This window comes from Schistocerca cancellata, chromosome 5 (genome assembly GCF_023864275.1).
Source record: "Schistocerca cancellata isolate TAMUIC-IGC-003103 chromosome 5, iqSchCanc2.1, whole genome shotgun sequence".
In the NCBI taxonomy this organism is placed as follows: domain Eukaryota; kingdom Metazoa; phylum Arthropoda; class Insecta; order Orthoptera; family Acrididae; genus Schistocerca; species Schistocerca cancellata.
Genome location: NC_064630.1, coordinates 421,448,997 through 421,466,955, shown reverse-complemented (window position 1 = coordinate 421,466,955; position 17,959 = coordinate 421,448,997). Strand labels below are relative to the sequence as shown.

Below are 17,959 nucleotides of genomic sequence, written 5' to 3'. Positions count from 1 at the left end.
TTTTTGCTGTGAGGCCACACTACAAAAGTATCATTCGCATATTGCCAGAAGACTTTTGGTTTAAGTTCAGCTGAATCAATTTACAATTAAACTGGTGAAGGGTGCCTGTCTGCCAGATGTGACTACATGTACTTGATTGACTTCTAAAATAATTTTGTAGTATAGGACAATATGGCATGTCCAGGAATTATTTGGTAACCATATCCAGGAGCACATGCTATGGTGTGGTGTCAATATTGTTCGCACTACATAGTTCTGTTACTGAATTGGCATCAGGCCTAGTGGTCTATCAGTGAAGGGCATGCCTGGAAACTGAAATATCGTGTGATTTACCTCTGGTTGGACTGTAGAATATTCCAGTCTACCTTTAACCGAGCCTTCACTACTCAAAGATGTGAACATTCACAAGGAAATACATGTGTTTCAGGTATCACATTAAACTTTCCATGACACAATTACTGGAGTTAAGTCAGGGACATGCAAATTGCTGAAGTGGTGTGCAACAGAGAGGCTTACATCAAGTTCATGAACAACACATAATCATCATTACTGCTGAAATGTTCTTGATATCCACTAAGTTATCACTGAGATGACGCTGTATACAATTTAAAAGTTACAGCCGTTTCACTATATCACTGCAGCTATGATAACATTATATATTTGTACCTAAATTTTACATGTGTTACCCAGTCAGAAATATAAAGATGATACATCAAGCTGAAGACAGGCACAATTAAAAGACACTCATCCACAGCCCATCAGCAAAAGAGACACATGCACCATTCACACACACAAGCAAGCATACCTCACGCACACATGACCGCCAGCTCCAGCATCTCAAAATAAAAGATATAATACTATTAACAGCGCATACTTCTATCATTGCTGTGAGTTCACAATCTCATAAAACTAATATTTGTTGTTCATCAGTCAGTTATAATTAGCTTTATAATTTATACAAATTTTCCCTGTCAGAATGATTAAATATGGCAAACACTGCAGAATTGTTGGGAATGGAAATCAGGATGAGGAATGTCAGTGTTTCTTTCATGTGGAATTTTGCACTACAAGCTACGTTATGAGTGAATCTGATTAGTTCTTCTGATAGGTATTGGGACAGCAACTGCTATGTTTAAGAGCAATAATGGCAATACCTTCAGCTGTATGCATTAGTTTTGGTGATACAATTCATTATCTTCAGGTCCCTAGATACAGCAAACATATCAGCCATCATTTTGCATGAAAATAGTATTTTAATAAGTACATTTACTTTTCTGACTGATGAAATGTTAACTATATTAGACTGAGGCAGTTTTCATTACATTATGTGTAAGTGAGCAACACTGTATTAAAAAGTAATACATCAACTTCCAGAAGTGTCTCCACTATAGCAAATTTGTAATAATTCTTGTAAAAGGAAACAGTCTGTATATAGTATTGTTGGGGACTGTATCCCTCATGTGTTTACCACATAAAGCTGTCAAATGCTTTGGTGTACAATGTGTCATTTTCATGGGATGGAACAGAAACATATAAGTTTTTTAGTTCATTTGGGTATAACTGATACAATTGTTAAAAACTATCCATATAGTGTAGAAATATTATTTTCAATGTAATAGGCTATACATAGCTACCAGCAATGCTCCACACATTTTGTGCAACTAAGGTAGGAATGCTATCTGGAGTGGAATTTCAATAAGTGTGACATTTTGTAATAGTGATATCCTATTAGTAACAAGACAACATACAGGGTGTGATCAATAAGTAATAGGACTGAATTAATTTAATGTTTTTATTGAACTAACTGGTACAAAACCTTAGTATTCCTTGAAGTAGCACTCTTGTGATTCGACACAACACATACAACGTAGTTCCCACTGCACATACGCCTTCTGGAACACGCTTTTCATGGTCCTCTCCATGCAAAATTTAATATTCACAGTTGATCCAGGAGGCACAAACTCCTGGTGAACCCCACCACAACAGTCAGAAAAGCAGATGAGCGTGGTTTTGACCCTTGACTTGCTCATTTTGGTTTTGTACAGTTGCAGAGAATTGGCAGTGTGCCACTCAGCACTCTGCTGTTTGGTCTCCGTGTCGTACTCCAAACACCACAATTTATCACCAGTAATCACATTGCGAAGAAAATTTGGGTTCTCTTGGACACAGTTCAAAATTTCCTGGGAAATCTCCACATGATCTATTTTTAATTGAGTAAATGAGTAAGAAAGCTGCTTGTTCAATTCCTGTCTTATCCATGAGTGTCTGTACACTAACTTTGGTGTCACTAAAGTCATTGCATATGATCAGAGTTGCTTAATGTTTGGTGTGACATCTTTCAATAATAATATCCTGCAGCAGTCACTTAAGACTTCATGCATTCCCTCTTAATTGCTAAATAAGTTTCCTTCAGCATCTCTCAAATCATAGCTCTAAGCTTTGTTCTACACCTATCATACAGTAGTTTCTATTTCTTTAGAAGTTTTTTTACAATGACTGTATACACAGAGGATTACTCCCATCATCAACTCCTCTATTACATAGCTATCCAGTGGATGCTCAACTATTCTTTTCAACTTGAGCCACAATTGTTCTACATGCTCCTGCCCAGAGCTAAAAGCTTGAAATTACTCACTAAGCTATTACAATAATGCCTCATAATCTAGTTTACAAAAGCTATAGATCTTTCTACTTGTTTTAATTATTCTTTGTACTGCATCAATCACTGTTACTGCAATTGCCTCATGACCATTAATACCAGTTCAAAGGTGGACGTCCTCAAAGAGATAAGATCAATTTTTGCTAATAAATCCAACATATTTTCATCACAAATGGGGGTCCAAATTATCTATTCTAGGTAGTTTTCAGAGAAGGTATCGAGTAGTGTTCCAAAAAATGTCTTGTCACATCCACCACCAACTGATTATTCGATGATTTAAGTCTCCTCTGATGACTACATTGAGACGGAAGAAGTTATGTATTAGCATCTAAGGTTTCCTCGTAGGTTTTTGGTTATGTGTGGAGGTGATCATGGTGGTTCGTAGAAGTTTACTACGATAAATACACCTCCTCTGTTTTCCATTTGCCTATCGTATTGATAAACACTTAAATTTTCTCCAAAAATCTCACTTCTTTCAGTTTCAGGTTTTAACCAGCTCTCTATACCTAGAATTATGTGCATGCCACTGCTTTGTGGGAGTACTTCAAATTATGGTGCTTTGTTGTGAATGCTTCAGTAGTTAATCACTAGGATTTCATTACTCTATGCTGGAGAAGGGATGGAGCATTTCTTTGGATCTTACATAGATACTTCTGGATCTCCTACATATATTGTAATCTGGACTGTATGGAGAGTCACCCAATCTAAAAAAAAAGGACCTTGTGTGCTGCAACTCACACACAGTCAGTTATCTGGTTAGCAGCCTCTGATGTGTAGTTCACACATGACACATTTGGGTGAACCTTACAGTTCCCAGACCTATGGTGCAAGTCTCACAGAATCTTTTGAGGGCTCTTGTTGAAGCTTTCCACTCAATTCAGAGCCAGGTGACAATGCTGCAATCTGTGAGCTTCGTTGAAACTCCATGAGCAAGGTTGGTCACATCAGCCTTCTCTACCAGTTGCTGGAATGATCTAATTATGATCTCAGAGCCCATAGGCATCATTTGTTCTGATGTGTGCCACAATCTTCAGCTGGTTACATTCTGTTTCCTCAATGGCTGCGAGAATAACCTCTTCATCATGTTGAATGAGGCCACCAGGGATGCAGAACAAGTGCACATGTACTCCATCACATCCCTTGCTACCTTTTCTCTAAGGGGTTCCATTATTCACCATGTGTCTGAGCTGCTGATGCTTAATAAGACTCCCAACACATGCATTCACCTTCCATTAACACAGCACATTTCCTAACAGTTACCAGCCTCTGTTGATGATGCAGCAGGACAGTAGCAAGTCACTTGTTTAGCTTTTTCTGCTTGTTTTCATAATTTAATTCTTAAATTTGTTGTGTGTTTTCAAGGGAATTTTTGCATTTTAGTGACAATGTAGTGTATATTTGTACACTCTGTAGTACAATTCTTTTTCATTTTGAAAGGCAAGTGATCACTGATCACAGCTGTCAGTCAGCAGGAGAGTAACAAGTCACATATTAAGTTTTCTCTGTTTGTTTCAAAAGTTTAATTTTTAAGTTAGTAGTGGTAGGATGGATGGAGGGGGGGGGGGGGGGGGGAGGTCATGCAGATGCAGTGTGCTGATGCAGAAGGAGCTGGCTGCAGTTCATGAGCAGTTGAAGACACAGTAAGCCATCTACAGGTTGCTGCCTTTGTGTGTATAGGGGTGGGGGAGCACCTGGTGTGTCAGTGTGTCAAAAGGAACACCTCAGGTGTTGCTTGTTTTGCCATATATTGCAGTGTGCCCATTGTGGGGAACCCATGCTCACCTCAGGGAGAGTGGCAGGTTGTAAAGCATATGTATCACTCTAGGTGGAAAGCCAATGTGGAAACTGGCTGCCTGGTCTTACCAATTCACCGCGTGAGTGGAAAGATGGTCGCAGCTTCCGTGCAGGGTTCAAGCAGGCGCCTGGGGGGGAGGGGGGGGGGGGGTAGAGTCTTAAAGCTTATCAGGAGCTAAAATTTTAGGCACATTGTAGAGGCCCTTACGAAAATAATGTCCAGGACTGGAAAGGAATCCATTATGCACTTGGCACGTGTGCCGGAGGGCCTCACCTGAGATGCAGGGGAAGTCCTGTCTGTGGCTGTCTGACATGCAGTGTGTAGTGGTCTGCACGATGTGGCTCACATCAGCAGCAGTTACATCTGTTGCCTGGGTTCTGGGGCCAACCTGAGTATGTAGGGGCAGCTGGCAGAAGTGACTGCTGGCCTCAAGCATCAGGTCAGGCAGAGCTCAAAGTTTTCAGCATTGTTCCTATAATTGATCAGGGTCCTTTGGTTTGGAGCCAAGTGGAGGATCTCAAACAAAGGCTCCATCAATTGTGTGATGCTCTTGGCTGCAGATCTCTGGAGATGGGATGGAGAATTGTTGGACTCCCCGTGTGGGGCCATGGGTGCACTACGCAAAGGGAGCAGTCACTCGGGTAGCAGAGTACCTGTGGAGTGCACATCATTTTTTTTTTTTTTTAATAGATGGTAGTTTGATGTCCTCTGCTGAATGCTTACCAGTCAATATGCAGAGAGTGACATCAGATCAATTACAAGGTATATACACTTTTACTGTCAAAACTTTAACAGTAAATTGTTGAATACATTGCCTGCCCTCCAGGAAAGTTGTCATATTCAGATTATTCTCAGAACTGAGAACTGACTGAAACATGAAGTAGAAAGCTCTGAAATATTTACAGAGGCATGGAACATTTACCAAAAGAGCTGATTGGGTGCCATAGGAGAGGGAGTATTCATTGCTACTGACAAAAACATTGTGTCTATTGAGGTTGAAACAGAGCCTGACTGTAAAGTCATCTGGACGTGAGTACAGGCCTTAGTGAATTAAAGTTAATTATTGGATGTTTTATTGGCTGTCTGATTCCATCATAAGAGTAGCAGAGTCATTCAAAGAAAGTCTATGCTCATTAGTGTGGAAATATCCAGACCATGCAATATTAGTTGGAGGCAACTTTAATTTAGGGAGTACTTGTATATTTCGGGATATCTAGAGATTCGTTGCAGGTGGTACAGACAGACAGTTTTGTGAAGTATTTTTTGAATATATTTTCTGAAAACTGAAAGAATTGAAAACAAATGTCACCAGGTTTCGATGGAGTACCAGTTGAGTTTTATAGAGAGTACACTGCAGCATTGGCTCCCCTACTTAACTTAGAACAATGTCCTTAACATCGGTTTGCTGCAGAATTCTTGAACATATTACCAGTTTGAATATAATAAACCTCCTTGAGACAGAAAAGCTTCTGTCCACAAAATAGCATGTATCCAGAAAGGATAACTCATATGAAACTCAGCTTGCTCTTTTCTCACATGACATTGTATGAACCATAAATGGAGGGAAACAGGCAGAGTCCATATTCCTAAATTTCTGGAAAGTGTTTGACACTGTGCCCAACTACAGACTGTTAACTAAGGTATGAATACACAGAATGTGTTTCCAGATATGTGAGTGGTTTGAAGTCTTCTTAAGTAGTAGAACCCAGTATGTTGTCCTTGATGGAGAGCATTCATCACAGACAAGGGTATTGTCAGGAGTTCCCCCAGGGTAGTGTGATAGGACCACTCATTTTCTATATACATAAATGATCTGATAGACAGAGTGAGCATCAGTTTGTAGCTGTTTGCTGATGATGCTGTGATGTATGGTCAGGAAGCCACTACAACTTGTAGGTTATGGAGATGAGTGACTGTAGAAGGATGCAGAAAGACTTAAACAAAATTTCTAATTAGTGTGATGATTAGCAGCTTATTAGAAATGTAAAAAATCTAAGTTAAAGTGGATGAGTAGGAAAAACAATTCAGTAATGTTCAAGTATAGCTATAGCAGTGTCCTACCTGAGATAGTCACATTGATTAAATATCTAGGCATTATATGGCACGGCTACAGCAAAGGGAATGAGGTAGCAGGGAAGGTAAATGGTTAACTTTAGTTTATTGGGAGAATTTTAGGAAAGTGTAGCTCAGCTATAAAGGAGACAGCACACAAAATACTAGTGTGATCCATTCTTGAGTACTGCTTAAGTGTGTGGGATCCCCATCAGATCAGATTAGAAGGCATAGAAGCAATTCAAAGGCATGCTGCTAGATTTCTTACAGGTCATTTTTCGCTCACTCCATTTGCAAGTGGAACAGGAAAGGAAATGACTAGTAGTAGTAGTAGGTACTCTCTGCAATGTACTGTATGGTGGTTTGTAGAGTATGTGTATAGATGGAAATGTAGTGAACCCACCTGGTTCAATTTCACTTTAAGGAAGCCATTACAACTTGTAAGTTAGGGAGACGAGTGTAACACCCTGATTTCTCTCTGGTCCCTGTAGCTCTTGTACAGGGTGCCCAGATCTACCGTCGACATGCCACTCGCAGTCAAGTGGATGAATTGTGATGGATCCTGTACCTACTGCAGAGGAGACAGCATCCACAGGAGAGGATAGTAAATGAGGCGCCTTTAGTATCTCCCAACACACCAATTTGTAGCAGCTTCCAATCACTATACAGTATTCTGGACAATTTCCAGCTACTTATAAACAGCAACAAATTCATCCTGTGTCCTGCATAGTGTACACAGTGTGGCTGCAGTGTGCCTTGTAACTAATTCATCTGGTGCCCTAGAACAGCGTAAACTGCATGGTTGTACTGTGGCTTGTACAGTATTTTACAGAACAGTAAACTAAGCTTTCTGATTTTCTTTTAATTTGTGGATCCAATATACTACAACTATTACCAGTTCTCTTTAAGAAATAATGTAATTAACAGTCAAAAATAGATATCTATTATGATAACATAAAAATGTGGGGTGAAATTTACTAATTCCCTGAAATTTTAATTATTTAGGTTACAGACTAAATATGTCAGTTATATGGTGCAGTGGCTGTAAATCACAGATACCAATTTGCTATAAAATATGTTGTGCAAAACACTTGTAACCTCCTAAAATTCTCAAAAATGTATGTTTGGTCACATATACGATGAAATGAGAAAACGATTGTTTTCAAATGAAGATATAGGTGCCAGAAGTTTCTAAAAAGCACAGATTAAGCTTATTAACATAGTCAGTTAAAGATTATATGAAAATGACATGAACGGTTAAATATCAGAATCTACCATTTTTAATCAGACCTGTCTAATACATACAATCTCGCACAAAGAAAATTTTGGAAGCAGGTTATATATAAATAAAAGTGCGAAATCACAGATTTTTTACTTAATTTGTGTTACCTTTTACACTAGCACAAAGCACCTCTTCTGCTTGGGGTTGCTAACCATACCAGAAATCCGCTCCTGTTCCTAATATCCATACTTGACTTTTCAGTGGCTCTATAGCAATCTTCAAAAACTATAATGTTGCTGATGACACAAACATATTAAACAAGGATCCAAACTCCATCATTTGTGAACAGCATGGATAACTGAACAGATCTACAGATGGTTCACATCAAAGAGAATTAGGCTTAATCTTAGCATAACTGTCCTTATGCTGTTACAAACAAAAACTACTTGTTGGTAACATATTAGATATACATAGATGTTAATATACTAAACAAAACACAATGTCTGAAATTCAATAGTGCCAAACTGGCTAAGAAGCTAGAATGGGGTCCATACATAAATGAATTATAATTTTCTTCATGCAAGGCACTTTGTTAAAGAACATTTTGAAGTTTTCCACCTTGGCTATTTGTCACAGGTATACATTTTATTATACCTTGCACAATTGGCCAATTTTGTCCTTACTGGCCATTTTCAAATACAGTAGGTGTCAATGTGTTGTATAATTATCCTGTTAACAAGCAGAGATATAGCCAATCTGAAACAAGCACATAAAATGCAAGCATCAGAATTAAAACCAGAAAGCTTACTTCATGCTGCAATAGTCACTTTTATAAATAATGTCATGTTATAGGACTCTATATGCACTTACTTTTGTTGTTGAACACCAACTCAGTTGTGCCCATGAAATATTATTGTTTCATAAAATTTCCCTCAATTACTACTATCAGTGTTGTGAAGTCATTCTTGATGATTCCCCACACCGTGATGCAAGGAGTAACACTGTTGTCCTTCTACAAAGCATTGGAAAAATGGGACCTCTTTCCAGGCCACTTCCATACTCACTGACAATTGTCATTCAAGAAGTGCAAAACCACAATTCATCACTGAATATGATGATGTGACGCCATTCATCAACAGTCCATGCTTCCTGGTCATGGCATTACTCCAAATGCAGCTGTTTGTGTTGTGGTTTTAATGGCAGCCTGCACATGGGGCAGTAATTCCCTAGTCTGGATGCTGTTAGTCTCAGACCAATTGTGCAGGATGTCGATGAATGTTGCAGGGTGTTCACTACTTGTTGGCAGATGACAGGCACAGACATGAAGGGGTTATGTATGCTTGGTACACAAGATAGCAATCCTCCATTGTGATGGTCTTATGTAGTCAGCTGGAACCTTGATGGTGAGTATTCCTGCCCTTAGATTTCCATGCAGACCAACATCAGGCCACTGCCACAGCTGAATGACCCACAAATCTTGATATTACATGACTTTACCATTTGGCCAAATGGAAACCCACAATGAGGCCCCTTTTAGATACCGTCAGATGCTGAAAACACAGTCTCACATGAGTACGAGGCATCTGTCTAACCTTCAGAGTGATCACTCAACTGATGCTGTTCACACCCCCTTATATAGTCTACCACCCCTTGTAATAACATTAAACATGAACAACCCTAAAACACTCTGGTGGCTATTCTACATGTTACAGTGAATTACAACTCTAATGATTTGCTTACCTGCCAGTGGTATGTATGTGTATGAAATTACATTGACAATCAACAATGTATTTTGGATACTTCATTATTTTTTTCAGGCAGTATATATTATTGTTGACATTTGACTATGGTTATTGGGTAAACCTTTGACTATTGGTTTTACAACTAAATAGCTAAAGGTTGCTGGATCAAAAAACAAACTACGTTTGGCTGTTGCACTACATCCTTCAGTTCTTGTAGGGAATTTCACAGTGAAAAATAATCCATTGACAGATGTTAACCCTGTGTCATTACTATTTGGCAGAAAATCACACACTTAAGTCTCCACAATCCATGATAACCTTATTGACATGATTCCTAGCAGTAAAAATTGGCATTAAAGCTGCTACTTCTTTTCCACCATTCATCTACTTTTTATCTATCACTCTTACTTAATAACAACAATATTGTGAAAAAGGTTGATTGCTACTTAACATAAAGATGACACATTGAGTTGCAGACAAGCACAACAAAAAGACTGTTACATGCTGATCTTTTGACAAAATCCTTCTTCAGAAAAGAGATGAAAACAGGCACACATTCACACAAGGTGGTTCACCTGACACACACATGACCACTAACCACTATCTACAGCTGCTCTGGCCAGAGCGGCCAGAGATATTGGTCACTTGTGCTCTGGCCAGAGGTGCCAGAGATAGCAGTCATATGCGTGTGAAGTGTGTTTCCTTATGTGAATGCATGGCTGTTTTGCTCTCTTTTCTGAAGAAGACTTTGTTTCAAAGCTCAGTATGTAAATAGTTTAGTTGTTGTGCTTGTCTGCAACTCAGTGTGTCAGCTTTACAATGAATAGCAATCTTTCTTTTTCATAATATTTTTGATATTCCAACTGAGGTGCATGGGTTGGTTGGCTGCTTTGGGAGGAGGCAACCAAACAGAGTGGTCATCAGTCCCATTGGATTAGGGAGGGATGGGGAAGGAAATTGGCCATGTCCTTCCAAAGGGACCATCCTGGCAGTTGCCTGAAGCGATTTAGGGAAGTCACAGAAAACCTAAATCAGGATGATTGGACGTGTCATCCTCCCAATTGCAAGTCCAGTGTGCTAACCTCTGCACCACACTGCTCAGTGATATTCCAACTGTTACTTAATATTTATGAATACATACCTTTACACACACACACAAATGAAACTGCTTACATTTTTAATGACTTCTTGGTGTGGTATGTCTTTACTCTATTGGAAGTTTCATCAAAACTGAGAAATACAGTTGCAGGGTATGAGCAGTTTACTCGACCAGGAAACAAATATGATGTAGCTCCTGTGTAGGCTCACAGAAATTACAAACAAAGTCAGTTAAGGTCATAGCCTTGGAAAGGCTAGGACAAATGCACATGTGTATGAAGACAGATGGATTTTACTTTGATGGCAATCGCCATTAACTGAACATAATTTATAAGTACTTTTTACATAATCAGTCTCATCTTGTTTGTTTCAGACCTTATGCATCATATTTACTACAAAGCATAAAGACATTTCAGCAGTAAATGGCTTGTCTAATGCAGCCAAATTGTCTTTGAGCATAAGGATACAGTTCAAAGTTGTGTTTTAACAGACAAAAATCTCTTAATGACATTTCTTGTTAGACCTCATAGGTATTACTACTTATAGGTAAAACAGAATTGCTGTGATATTATTATAATGGATACATATTTAACTATTCATATTAATCCATTATTATAGTAACAACTGACAAAATATTTAATTCACCCATTGTTCCATGTAACGACAGGGGTGAAATTAATATTTGATAGCATTTTCACTTGCGTGTCAACATAATAAGAAATTGTACTAAAGAAAATTGAAACTTCAATAAATTGTTTGATTAGCATGTCTCTATATCCATGGCCCTTCAATTTCTTATTTGTTTGGATACAAAAGGATTTTACAAACAATTTTCATTTGTTGGGTAGTGGTTAATACCTGCCATTACTATTACTTATAAGTCATCATTGTTTATCTGGAAAATCATCATATGACTTTTGTAAGATTAACATTTAAGCTGCTTGCAATGTTCCAGTTGTAGGTCTGTTCACCTTTTGTCAGGCTGCAGAAGTAAGACAGCATCTACTTAAGACAGGGACTATTTTACTATGGATTACGTGAAGGATAAGTTACTTTATCTATGGAAGACACATTCTCATTCTGTGTAGTGGGTGAGACAATCTTTATATTTTGCAAGGAAGCCAGCCTCAGCTGCATTTCACCTAATTCATTAAAGTTTGTATTTCTACACCAGTCCTACACAGTGTGGCATTGTAGTCTCCCACCTCAGTAGGTGAAGCAAACGTACCTAAGAATTAAGTGTGTAAAAGAGTGTGCAAGATCATTAAATTTATATCAAAAGAAGCAAATAAGAGGGTTCTGTTATAACTTCAAGTTGAACAAATATATTTCAAGGACAACACAATACATGAAAGTCACAGATCAAGTAAACAGATTAAGACATGTGTACACTTTAACAGTCAAATCATAACTGAGTCCGAGTCTAGTGGCCGCTGGCTGGCTGGCCGCTTAGGTGGCGCTGCTGCTGCATGGCTGGCAGACAGCGCTGCATGTAGAGGACGCGTGTAACTGCGCGGCGGCACTTCGAAAGATTGGCGAGTCACAACAGGTTCAATACTTTTCACGCAATGTGGCCAACATTTGTGATGGAACCCACAACACTACTATTGTCCCCTTCCCATCCAGTCATTTTTGCAGCTACAGGCCAACCCATTTTTCACGATTTGGGTTGTGACACACATTCATATGCTTTTAAAATAGAATTAAAGAGAACAATAAAATGGGGGTGCAACAAAGGATTGAGGAATGGGATAACATTGTACAGCATAATAAAAATATTACATAAACTTGATATGCACTAAAATTACAATTTGGGAAACATATTTTGGTTCCATATGTTTGGAGCTAGTAAATATTAGGCATAAAATGAAGTTACATATCATCATACATCAATAATAGTTGTTTATTAAAATTAAAAAAATACTTTTTAAAATTTTCTGTTAATGTAGCATAAAGCAGAAATATATTCTGTGTTTACTCTGATATCCTACTATGAAATACAAGCGGTAACTGTGAATAAAATATGGTGTAATGTTTTGCTCTAGGACAGAGTACATAGCCTACAAGAAAATGGATTCATCTGATAACCATTCTCAGTCCAATGAGGCTACCATAATAGATAATAATAAGCAAAAAATTACAGAAGAGGTTACTAGAACTTTGCAGGAAATCTCCAAAAATGGTAAGTGCTACCATTCTGTCTGACTCTGTTGCTGTATATGTCTAGTGTCAGCAACCAAAGAAGAAATTAAAATGAGATATATGGTATGCTAGCAATACAAAACACACTTAAGCAGCTATCCCTTCATGATGTTCTGTTATCTCTTTCTTTTTTATGCCACAGGATGGTATCATGCAACCTCATAGTTGCAATTGCAAAATCTCATGGAATGTCACTATAAGAAATTACAAAATCTTATCTTTAGCTATTGACAATGAAATTCTTATTTATCTCATCACATTTTCCACCATCTTGTACTAAGTGTGTCCATAAATGTGAGGACCAATAATACCACATGATGATGGGCCAGTGTTAAGTCCCCTCTTCTGCTGAACTGTGTGGATATGTAATGACAGGAATGATCATTTAATGACAGGAATGCTAATTTGAAGCCAAAAAGTCTAGGCAACATGGGCTCTAAAATGTGTACCTTAAGATCTATCATGAGTACATGTTGCCTAACTGCCATAGGTTGAGGTTTTTATTTAATCACCATCAGATTTGTCATATTCATTTTCCTCTCAACCTGAATACCTTTCTGACAACAAACAATTTACTGAACAAAGTATACAACAGAATGACAAAAAAAATTGTTGTAACAATGAAGTTATAAAACTTCCTGGCAGATTAAAACTGTGTGCCCGACCGAGACTCGAACTCGGGACCTTTGCCTTTCGCGGGCAAGTGCTCTACCAACTGAGCTACCGAAGCACGACTCACGCCCGGTACTCACAGCTTTACTTCTGCAAGTACCTCGTCTCCTACCTTCAGTTTTAATCTGCCAGGAAGTTTCATATCAGCACACACTCCACTGCAGAGTGAAAATCTCATTCTGGAAACATCCCCCAGGCTATGGCTAAGCCATGTCTCCGCAATATCCTTTCTTTCAGGAGTGCTAGTTCTGCAAGGTTCGCAGGAGAGCTTCTGTAAAGTTTGGAAGGTAGGAGATGAGGTGCTGGCAGAAGTAAAGCTGTGAGTACCGGGCGTGAGTCGTGCTTCGGTAGCTCAGTTGGTAGAGCACTTGCCTGCGAAAGGCAAAGGTCCCGAGTTCGAGTCTCAGTCGGGCACACAGTTTTAATCTGCCAGGAAGTTTCATATCAGCACACACTCCACTGCAGAGTGAAAATCTCATTCTGGAAACATCCCCCAGGCTGTGGCTAAGCTATGTCTCCGCAATATCCTTTCTTTCAGGAGTGCTAGTTCTGCAAGGTTCGCAGGAGAGCTTCTGTAAAGTTTGGAAGGTAGGAGACGAGGTACTGGCAGAAGTAAAGCTGTGAGTACCGGGCGTGAGTCGTGCTTCGGTAGCTCAGTTGGTAGAGCACTTGCCCGCAAAAGGCAAAGGTCCCGAGTTCGAGTCTCGGTCGGGCACACAGTTTTAATCTGCCAGGAAGTTTCATATCAGCGCACACTCCACTGCAGAGTGAAAATCTCATTCTGAATGAAGTTATAGTTTTAATGGGTTAATTTGATAGAGTTATGTGTAAATTAATGTTGAGACATAAAATTGCAAATGTTTTTGACCTCAGAGACATTAATATGAGTACTTTTTGTGGTTGTCAAGAAAGTTATTATTTTATGCTTTACATTTTTACCTGTGGAGCTACTGATTTATTTGGACTTGTGCCTAATGGAACTACTAACAACACAAATAATTTTATCAAAAATTACTATGAGATAACCTTAGCAGATGCCATAAATGGCCACATCTCAGGTCATTTACGGTAAATTTTGGTCCTTAAATACAGGTTGCCCCAGGAGGAATGGTCAATATTCAGGGACATGACAGGAATTATCATTTGAGGCCAAAAAGTCTAGTAAACATGGGCTCTAAAATGCATACCTTCCTCTCCATGTCTGATACTGTAAAACAAGTCTCTTCTACTGCAAGCTCTTTGCTTCCCATATTTTGGGAGGAGTTAGTATTGATCAAAACAAAGAAAAAGAGGTATGAGCTCTTCAGTAGAAGAGATTTATTTCACAGTATCGAAGATGAAGATATGTTCATAGCCCTTAAGATATGTACCTTGGAGCCAATGATCACTGGACAATTTGTTTTTATTTTTGTCCATACTACAACCTCTCAAAATATGTAAACCAAAGAGCTTGCAATACTGAAGATGAAGAAGTGTTCATAGCTCTTACTTAAGGTGTGCATTATAGAGCCAATAATTACTAGAATGTTTGGTTTGAAAGATTGTTCCTGTCGTATTCCTGTGACATCCTGTATTATAATAATTTTAAATCAATACATATGAATACTATTGAAGAATAATGTCACATTCAGGAAAAGTTTAAGAAATAAATATTGGGACTCAGTAAGTAAAGCTGTTTGAGCCTGCAACAAATAAAATATATCATTGTGTCTGACTTGGCTCATAAACAGCACTACCCCATTGAAGTAAGTTAATTTCCACAGTAATATATCCGTACAGTTAAACTAGGTAGCATTTGATGATGAAATTAAAGAGCTTGAAATTATTGGAAACCTTATAGAGTTTGCATAAATAGACCAATTCAGATGTGCAGTGAAAATATCCATTTTGGAAGGAAGGCAGGTGACAAAAAGTATGAGGAAGTAAAGCATAAGGTATGTTAAAAAGATAGGGAAGTATTTTTGCATAGCAAGAGAGACAGGTTACAAATTTCTGGGGATCTGAATAGTGAAACAAATTAACAAATCTTGCTATGTCAGAGATCGAACAGTAATCAGTATTGTTGCAAATGATTAGAATGATTTCTGTAGTTAGTGAATCATTTACATTTGATAAGCTGAACCTTGTAATTTAAGTTTTTAATTATAAAGTCCAATTACTGTTTCTGTGTAATGCAAACCATCAATTATACCTCATATTTTATTTATTTATTTTGTGTTTGGTAGACCCAAGTAGCAAGTGAATCACAAAGATGTGGAAAATATCAAATTGAACACAGTTTAGATGTGACTTACATAAATACAATAAAAGATACAATGTAAATATAATATGAAGTTAAGAACATAAAGGCAATTAGCAGAATGTTGTGTTACACTGAAGAAGGATCAGGAATATATGCAGTAAGCAGAGTTAAACTAAGTATTACAACCAATAAATAAATGCATGAATACTAAAACCCAAATTTTTGAATGCCAATGATGGTGCTCAAAATAAGTATTTGTAAAACTATTATAAGTTTAGTGACAGTATCCATTTTCTCTCAAAAATTCATTGACCTTATAAAAAGGTTTCCCTGTTAGGTATTCTTTCAGAATTTGTTTGAATTTTTGCAATTATTTATGAAGGGATTTGATATGCAGTGCAAGTGCATTAAACAGCTTAATGCAGGTATAATAAAATCCTTTTTGAAGCAGATTTAGGCTTTTCAATTCAATGTGCAAACTGTTTTTTGTTCTTGTGTTGTAGTCACTTTTCTGTTGTCTTTGTACAGAGAAAGGCTGTTACGGATAAAATCCAACAGGAAGAAACAGTCCTAGAGAACAATCCACTAATTTTGGATATTGATTTGGGAATGTGAAGAGGGGCAGCAAAGTTTGTACCCAGACTTCTCACCACAGATTAGTATATTCAAGCTTGTGAAATGAAGGACACATTGAAAGACAATCCTAATTTTTTTAACAAGATCATCAAAAGTGATAAGTTCTGGTGCAAGGAGAATGGTCCAGAAAGAAAATGACTTGGAAGTTACTTGGCTTGCCTCCTCAAAAAAATGTGTGTTATGTGACACTGAATGTGAAATTATTTGACACTGCTGATGTTTCAACTACCAAAAATCAGGTAGTAAATCAGTAATTTTGCCAGGAGGTTACAAAATGGCCATGCTGAAGTCTAGCACAAATGTTTACAGCTTTGTGGAATTCCAGCAAGCTGTTTATACACCATGAAAATGCTTTGTGCACATGGCTTCCAGTGTGCACCTCTTTTTGGCCTCAACAAAGATAACTATCTTGGCCCATGCTCCTATATATTCACCAGATTTAGCTCATTGGTACTTCTTTGTGTTCCATAGGATGAAAAGGAACTTGAAAGGAAAATGTTCTGACAATGTTAATGATGTAAAACACTGTATCTCAAAGGTCCTTGCAGGTATCAAAGAGGATGAATTTGAAAGGTACTTCCAACACTGGAATTAATGTTTGGACAAGTGAATTAATTCTAATGGAGACTACCTTTAGGGACATTAAAGTTGTATTTGACAAAAATAAAGTACATGCTTTTTCTAAAGAAATTTTGGTTATTTTTCGGCCCCCTCATATGTACCCTCTGCTATATATCATACGGTGGCTTGTACAGTACAAATATGAATGTAAGTCTTAGAAACCTTATGTGTTTGATCATGTTTGGCCTTTTCTGCAGAAATATGAAAATAATGAGCGGCAATAAAGCCCATGGTACTGTCATCTATTAGTTAACAAAGAACAGATGTAGATTGGATTTTTTTATAAATAACTTGTTTTCGCAGTTACTGGCTTTCAAAAAACCATTTGTAATGGGCAAAATCAGATGCAGATTCTTTTATACCTGCCTGGATAGCCATGCATGATAAAGTGCTACTTCCAGGATGGGGAGATGCATCATCCCCAGATTTAATCACCCCATTGGATTAATGATGAGGGCCGATGTGCCAGCCATCCTAGATGTGAGTTTTAGGTGGTTCCCCAAAGCCCACTAGGCGAGTACCAGACTGGTACCCATGTCCTGCCTCACTTACATGATTCACAAATGTTCAGAAAACTTTTGCTCACTTTTATCTGTGAACATTCCAATGCAGTCATAAAGATAAAGTTTTAACTATAAAAAAAAAAAGTTTTTTGTTTGTTTTGCAGGTGGCAGACCTCAGTTTATTAGCAGAATAATAGGGGAAGTGCAATCTGTCTACATAGGAGATTGCTTACAAATCATTCAAGTGATCCATTCTAGAATATTACTCAAGTGTGCAACACCCATACCAAATAGGACTAACTGGGGGGTATTGAATATATACAGAGAAGGGAAACATAAATGGCCACAGGTTTGCTTGACCCATGGAAGAGTGTTAAATAAATAAAAAATAAATAAATAAAAACATGAACTGGCAGATTCTTGAAGATAGATATAAACTATCCTGTAAAGTATACCAACGAAGTTTCAAGAAACAACTTTAAATGATGACTTTAGGAATTTACTACAACACCCTA

The 17,959-nt window shown here is 37.9% G+C and overlaps 1 protein-coding gene and 1 non-coding gene across 3 annotated transcripts in view; both read left to right on the top strand.

The window, feature by feature from the left end:
* LOC126187911 (syntaxin-12-like) overlaps positions 1-17,959 on the top strand; it is an 86,851-nt gene that overhangs the window by 6,373 nt on the left and 62,519 nt on the right. For both annotated transcript variants that reach the window (XM_049929266.1, XM_049929267.1), the window contains exon 2: positions 12,614-12,750. In XM_049929266.1, the coding sequence (XP_049785223.1) occupies positions 12,639-12,750 (112 nt within the window). In that variant the 5' untranslated portion in view covers positions 12,614-12,638. The remainder of the gene's footprint in view (positions 1-12,613; positions 12,751-17,959) is intronic.
* On the top strand, positions 14,084-14,158 carry Trnal-caa (transfer RNA leucine (anticodon CAA)). Its single transcript has one exon. It is a non-coding gene; the product is annotated as a tRNA-Leu (tRNA).